This window comes from Myotis brandtii, unplaced genomic scaffold, assembly GCF_000412655.1.
Source record: "Myotis brandtii unplaced genomic scaffold, ASM41265v1 scaffold434, whole genome shotgun sequence".
Taxonomy (NCBI): Eukaryota; Metazoa; Chordata; class Mammalia; order Chiroptera; family Vespertilionidae; genus Myotis; species Myotis brandtii.
In genome coordinates this window covers 457,688-458,142 of record NW_005366599.1, presented here as the reverse complement: position 1 = coordinate 458,142, position 455 = coordinate 457,688, and the positions used below count along the sequence as shown (strand labels likewise).

General features: G+C 71.2%; 1 protein-coding gene across 1 annotated transcript in view; it reads right to left on the bottom strand.

Moving 5' to 3' along the window:
- The window catches only part of PRDM16 (PR domain containing 16), an 82,425-nt gene that overhangs the window by 62,498 nt on the left and 19,472 nt on the right, over window positions 1-455 (bottom strand). The window contains exon 7 of the mRNA XM_005874318.2: window positions 366-446. Coding sequence (XP_005874380.2) covers window positions 366-446 — 81 coding nt within the window. The remainder of the gene's footprint in view (window positions 1-365; window positions 447-455) is intronic.

Genomic DNA, 455 nt, shown 5'->3' with positions numbered 1-455 from the left:
CCCCTCCATGGGCAGGGGCTCCCCCTGGGCCACCAGGAAGGCCGGCTGCGGCCAGAGGGAAGCAGAGACGCTGGGGAGAGGGACGGGCGAGGGCGGGTGTGAGTTTTGTGGGGGCCCGAGCTGGTCCAGGAAGACAGCTGGAGGCTCCGGGGCCTGGGATGGGGTCCGAGGGGGGGGCTGTGGGGGCTCAGGCAGCGCAGAGGGTAGCCCAGTGGCCATCAGTGAGAGGAGCGCGAGTGTCCAGGAGACCCTGCCCTGGCCTCCCGAAGTGGCCCGGCCAGGCACCCACACCAGGATCCCAGGATCGGGCCAGCGAAGGCAGAGGGAGGGCCTGGGCGGGCGGTGAGGGCAGGGCCTGTGAATACCTGTAGATGGGGTCCATGAAGAAGGGCGACGGCTTGGCGTAGTGCAGGGAGGTGCTGGGGCACAGCTGGGCCGGGCAGGCCCTGGGCAGC